This window comes from Anneissia japonica, unplaced genomic scaffold, assembly GCF_011630105.1.
Source record: "Anneissia japonica isolate Jap-2015-1 unplaced genomic scaffold, ASM1163010v1 scaffold1951_len603592_cov169, whole genome shotgun sequence".
NCBI lineage: Eukaryota > Metazoa > Echinodermata > Crinoidea > Comatulida > Comatulidae > Anneissia > Anneissia japonica.
Genome location: NW_022741522.1, coordinates 461698 through 468197, shown reverse-complemented (window position 1 = coordinate 468197; position 6500 = coordinate 461698). Strand labels below are relative to the sequence as shown.

At 35.5% G+C, this 6500-nt stretch overlaps 1 protein-coding gene across 2 annotated transcripts in view; it reads left to right on the top strand.

Moving 5' to 3' along the window:
• LOC117118735 overlaps positions 1-5040 on the top strand; it is an 11402-nt gene extending 6362 nt beyond the window's left edge. For both annotated transcript variants that reach the window (XM_033263415.1, XM_033263414.1), the window contains exons 2-4: positions 2227-2297; positions 3154-3262; positions 3929-5040. In XM_033263415.1, the coding sequence (XP_033119306.1) occupies positions 3237-3262; positions 3929-4682 (780 nt within the window). In that variant the 5' untranslated portion in view covers positions 2227-2297; positions 3154-3236 and the 3' untranslated portion in view covers positions 4683-5040. The remainder of the gene's footprint in view (positions 1-2226; positions 2298-3153; positions 3263-3928) is intronic.
• Positions 5041-6500: the final 1460 nt, after the last annotated feature.

Genomic DNA, 6500 nt, shown 5'->3' with positions numbered 1-6500 from the left:
TCATTTATATAGCTATAATTCTTTCTACACCATTCTTGCTCGCTCACTTTCTCAAATTTTTGACTCACAGCCGTCTGATTTTAAAATTAATATTATTATTAACTATATTATTTTTACAATTGTATTATATCACTATTAATACCTGCAGTACTTACTATTTACTGTCGTGCTTGTTCAAAATCTGAAAAACTTAAAATACCAAAATATATTTTTGTAAATATATATGTACATGCAGTGCAGTACCGAATGCAACTTTAAAAACTAAAGGCCAACTCAGACAGCGTCGGCCGACGCAGCCCGACGCGATTTGTTGTCGCGTCGGGTCTGTGTGAGTTGAACGCAGACGCGATGGTATGCGTCGGGGGCAGTCGCGTAGTAGAATAGTAAACGTGTTTAATATTTCTCACGACGGCTTAAGACTGTCCCCGACGATAAATCGGGTCGGGCTGCGTCGGCCGACGCTGTCTGAGTTGGCCTTAAGTGTATTGAGCTAAGGCAGTTATCAGAATAATTAAGGTTCTGTACACAACAGCAGTTTCCCTTTAGAAAATAACCCAATTTTCCGCATAGCAAAATCATTTTTAAATTTATTTTTTGAGTACATATATACAGACTGGATTACTTAAATCTCTAACTAGATCACTGTGTACAGAATACAATAAAATAAATCGTCGAATAAAGTAAAAATGAAAGCTAGCGTGATAATCCCCTCCGAGTTCTTTCATAGGTTGTATATTTTTTTCTATACATTTTTTTCTTGACCTTGGATTGCCAATTATATAAACACCCCCACAAATTCAAGACTGAGTTTTTAAAACTCATAGATAAAGTTCGTCAATTGCGTCCTAAGCACCAAGAAACAAGTAGGCCTATACTTAGAGCCAGTATTTAAAGTGGTTTAAGCCTCCAATGAGTGTACTAACGGCTATGTTCCTGATCCGATGCCTGACATTAGCTCAACCTCAACCCGCCCTCGATAAACTAAAGTTACGTTATCTCACTATATTAATTGGATTAACACATTATCAAGGATGGATTCAATTATAGGTAAACGGATTAGTTGCTTTTTTTTATGAGGTTTTAATTGTTCTTTACCGCTGCAAGTGCGGTATTCTAACGTTAGTTTATGGAGGGCTGGTCGGCCTAATGCATTTTGTAGAGGACCAAACTTATTATAGATTCAAGAAAAATGGCGCCCTCTTTTGTCGACACCATTACTGGGAATTGAAGTCAGTGAGTCGTCACCTAGGCCTACTCCTATGTTAATGCGTGTGGTTATAAACACAGTACCATTGAGAAATCCGGCTTTTTATTTTTATTTTTATTTTATTTTTATTTATCAAAGTTAAGTATAGTTTGTGTATTTAAAACATCTTCCAATTTCGGAAATGCCACCCACAGTAATGGCTTTGACAAAAGAGGGCGACGTTCAAAAAAGCTCTCTTGGATTCGTCTATAGTCTGAATATTCTGTAGAAATCATACTAGTGAATGTCAAATAGGTATGGATGCTATGTTTCAGTGGGTTCTGGTGCAGGGACAGAACAGGGAGATGTAAAAATTACATCTCCCTGGACAGAACATATTTGTGTAATACCTTTTGAAAGACCTATGAATAAAATGAACCTATAATTAATTGTTACTTACCTATTCAGAATGTAAGGCCTGTACACTATGACGATAACGATTCACGATAAAAAGCAACTAGATGATTCGATATGATTTATTGTGTATACGATAAAAAAAAATTCACAAATGAAATCAAATCAAATGACGTCATAATCATGAGAATAACGATAAAATCGATTTTACCACTACAATTTTATCATTTTTGATAATCATGATTATGACGTCATTTGATTTAGGTAAAAAAATTGTTTTTGATCGTTATCGTCAAAGTGTAGATAAACAGGCCATATAAATATTTCTTATTTCCAAGGCTTTCGGAAAGCTATATAAAAAGGTATTATGCTCATTAAAACGATTCAACGTTATCACAAAGACAATTTAATATATACAGTAATATTGTACAATTTGAAGCAGAGTATCGCATTAACAAGAAGATGGAGGCCCCCTATTCGAAAAAGAAGTTTGTAAGTGGTATACTGCTACACCCATATTAATGTCATTATATCATATCTTTTGTTGGTGTCTTGTTACTGATGTAATTTTTTGCATTATGCTTACACTGATTTTAATGATGTTCTTTGATTTTTTTTAAATGCAGGACAATACATTATTCTACCTCTCAAACATTTTCCACAACCTCATCGGATTCTGGGAGTAGCACTAGTGTAGGTAAGATTATTCAGGCCCTATGGGGCTTGATACTATAAAAAAAATACATACATACATACACACACACACACACATATATATATATATATATATATATATATATATATATAATATGTATATATACATATGTATATGTATACATATATGTACATAATACACATCTAGATGTGTATAAGAGACAGATATATATATATGTATGTCGTGGGACAACATGTTGTCTGTAAGACGCGCGCGTATTCCTAGCGCTGTTATGATTGGTCAGTTGTTTGATTGATACTCCGGAAAGGTCTATTACTAAGGAGAGGCCGAGGCATTTTATCAATATTTACATCAATTTTGTGTATAGATAATACCCTACCCGTGAAGGGCAATGACTAAGAGACTCCAACAGTGATTGAGTTCGCTTACGACAATTTGTTAAGCCGGTCACTCACTGCGCCTGACGCGATTCTATAAAGAACTCGACGCAACGACGCGCGCGGAACGAATCGTTTTTAATGGCGATCCGTTCAGACTGCCACAAGCTGCCGCTGACAACCAGCAGTCGGCGTCGCGTCGTCTTGCACTCACATGGAGTGGAGTTACATTCGTCGGCCGACAGTCCTAGGACCGTTGTACGACGCAGTAGGTGCCTGCTTTATCACAGCATTATTGTGAACAAAATTTCTATACGCCTATACCGGTACTTATGATATTTGTAAGCTGCTTATTAGGCTAAGTTCTGATTTTCTTTTCCGAAACTTGAGTTTTTTTTGTTTGTTTATGTTTTTTTGAAAATCACTACTATTAAATTTCTTTTCAACGTTGAAAATATATTAGCATAAATTGATATGACAAATGTTTATTTCAAAAATAGGTGAAGATAAAGCTAAAGGTTTGACTGTTTCCGCAATAATAATAGGAATACCAACATCAATCTTGGTCTTTGTTTTTATAATAATGGCTGTATATTCTCTACATGACTGGTAAGTTGGTTAACAGTGAGCGCGGCGTAAGTGCATGATAAAAGGTTGTTTTGATTTAACGACCCCCCACCCCACCCCACCCTTGAAAATAGGACAATTTAGTTTCCAATGTTTACTTAATCGATTTTAGAGTCTATTAATATGTACAAAATACATACAATTTTTTGAATGTTTTATTCTCCCCGACGAATTGTGGTTTTTCTCCCCGACTTGGGGGGTGGGGGAGACCTCCCCGACAGGGGGGATGTAGCCCCTAGCCCCGCCACCCCCCGTAGCGCCGCCACTCCACCATTTCCATCACCATCGCCATCACCAATCAACATTTAACTTTGTTGTATTTGTAAGATGGAATAGGCCTACATTGATTTATGAGCTATGAATTAACTCAATAACCCATCCATGTTCTAAGCTTGGTTTCCATACAATCGGTACACGCTATCCCTGACAGCTTTCGATGATGCTATTGGTCCGTCGAATCGGGGAGCCTTACCGATTGCGTCGTTGACTGCTACACAGTACAACGATTGCACTGAAAACACAGTAGCGACAATGTGGCGATTTCAAGGAAAACAGGCTTTCGTTTATTAATGTTTAAATAGCTGTTGCAACACAGTGAACTATAAACACGAATGACTATTTCAATATTCTATTATGTTCTTTCTTTAGTAGGAAGAGTGTTGACCTGACTTCGGGTGAGAATAAAGAGGAATTAGACAAACTCGACTTCTGCGGGGCGAATGGAAGCGATGGAAGGGGAAATAAATGCAAACATAATGACAGAAGAGTTTCTCTGAAAAACGTAACCGATAAAGTCGATTTCTGTGGCGAGAATGGAAATGGTGAAAGGGGAAATGAATGCAAACATAATGACAGAAAGGTTTCTCTGAAAAAAGTAACCGATAAACTCAATAACAATAATTCTAAAAATAGCCAAATTTCATTTGACTTTTCAACGAACGGACCGAAACGTACAGACGCGCCAACAGTCTCGTTACCACGTAATGATGATTTTGTTCTTTCAGCAGACGATGACGCGTTTGATACTGCTTCTCCAAATGATAGTATAACATCTATCCCACTTTCTGACGACGAATTCGTTAACATTCCAGACAAGGGTATCTGTGTTTTATCGTTAACGCATTCGTACATTCGCAAGTACCCTTCAATAAGCGAGGAGTGTTATTGTGTCATCTCATTCAACCGGCGACCGTCTACGGCCGAAGCTGCCGTCGCTTCTTACGAGCGTGTTCTGGCGCTACAAAAGCTGGAATTCGATGTAACTAGAGCTAAGATGTTGCATTTTAAGAGGGCAATGCGTTATGTAAGCTGCAACGCAAGGAAAATGGTAGACTATGGTATTCAAACTTCAACGACATTTTATAAAGGAATGCAAACTTTCCACACTAAGGTGTTCGAGTAGTTTTCGCGAAAATTAGTTATAATTATAAATTGTGTTTTTTGCTATTGTAATATTTGCCCTTCTGTGCAAGACATTGGTTACCTAGCATGCCATAATGATAATAATAACAATAATAATACGCTCATTATTGATGAATTATTACAAATTAATTATGATAGTGATGATGATAGTAGTGATGATGGAGGTTGTAATGATTAATGTTAGTGGCTATTCCCCATATCTATTTGTCTTCTGAAACTATATTTTCATTTATCTGTATATATATCTTTCTTAATGTCTTTATTACAATAGCAGCCCAAAGTGGTGAACTGGAATACCAATTTAAAACTACTGCCACGTTTAAACATGCAAAACATTTAAACGGGACAGGAAAATATCCGTTGCACTGTATTTGAAATTTATTAGAGTTAAATCTGATTGTCGTATTTTCATTATTAATTTAATCGATTGCTCGAAAGTGGTGAAAATGTTGCAAGATTTAGATATGTTAATATATTTTAATTCATAATTTATAAGGTTAATAATTGTTATAACTAATATCAATATCTATATTTACAATAATGGTAAGAACTTTATTCTACTTTCTTTCGTACAGTACTTTAAATAAACATTATTCCAAATCACAGGGGCGGATCCAGACGGGTGTGAATATGCGAACTGCGTGGGAGTCTCAAGGAAGAGCCCCTGATATGGGTGCAAGGTGTTAAACCTCCATCACTTTCATAAATCTGTGTTTGTATTTGATTGATTTTTACTATTTAGCATGGTAATTTTCTAAAAAGCTTGACAAAAAATATAGAGGGGACGTACGCCCCTTACGCCCCTCTAAATCCGCCACTAATCATTCCATTGCATGAATATGTAATGCAACCGAGTGTTTAACTTTAAGATTATTGGTGATGGCACACTCCAACCCTAGGATTTAGAGTTCACTTGCCTTGAAAGATAGACAAATTCGCGTCTTAGGCGGTAAATTATACACTTTCAAAGACTGAACGTAATACGAAACATGAATATTATTTATTTATTGCATTTCATTGAAATCTAGCAATACTTACGTTTGTTTCAATCCGTAATAATATCAGTAACTGAATGATAATAAGGCTGGTAAAAAACTTCTGAATGATCTTTTCATTAATTCTAAACTGTCCTGCCTAAAAGTATAAAACAAGGTAAATTCTATCGTTTCTGATTGTACATGTGTTGGTTGCGTATTGAATACAGTATGCATTTGATATAAAGATGGTTTCTTAAACATGTTTATCGAAAAATATATTTTAGTGTAATGTTGCAATATTTTACGATGACTTGGAGAACGCTTGATAGCATTTTACTTTTGAATAACCATTAAGGGTATTTTATATTGTATTTTTTTGTACTAAAATTTTGTATTAAATAATTTATATGGTAATATATTTTCTATTAAACATTTGAATTTGTAAACTTATCTATTAACATATTAACTTGTGTGTGTCTTTGTTAACAGTCACTTTCGGCTAATACATTGTCTGTGCGAGTATAGTTCCCAGTAATTTGACAAAACTTCCAAATATAACCATGCCTTCTGCACCTGCAAATGATCAATACTCAGAAGTGAGTTTACACCGAGGAAAGTTGCAGAGACGACCGAAATATTTATGTACAAATAAATATATATATATATATATATATATATGTTTCCGAAATACGTCAAACCTTGTTTTCTGTCACTTGCGATCAGTCTCTACATATGTTGGACCGGAACAAACACGCCCCTATTTCATAGATGCCTAATTTATTTATATATACCGTATACCGTCTAGTGTGTTATTGAGTGAT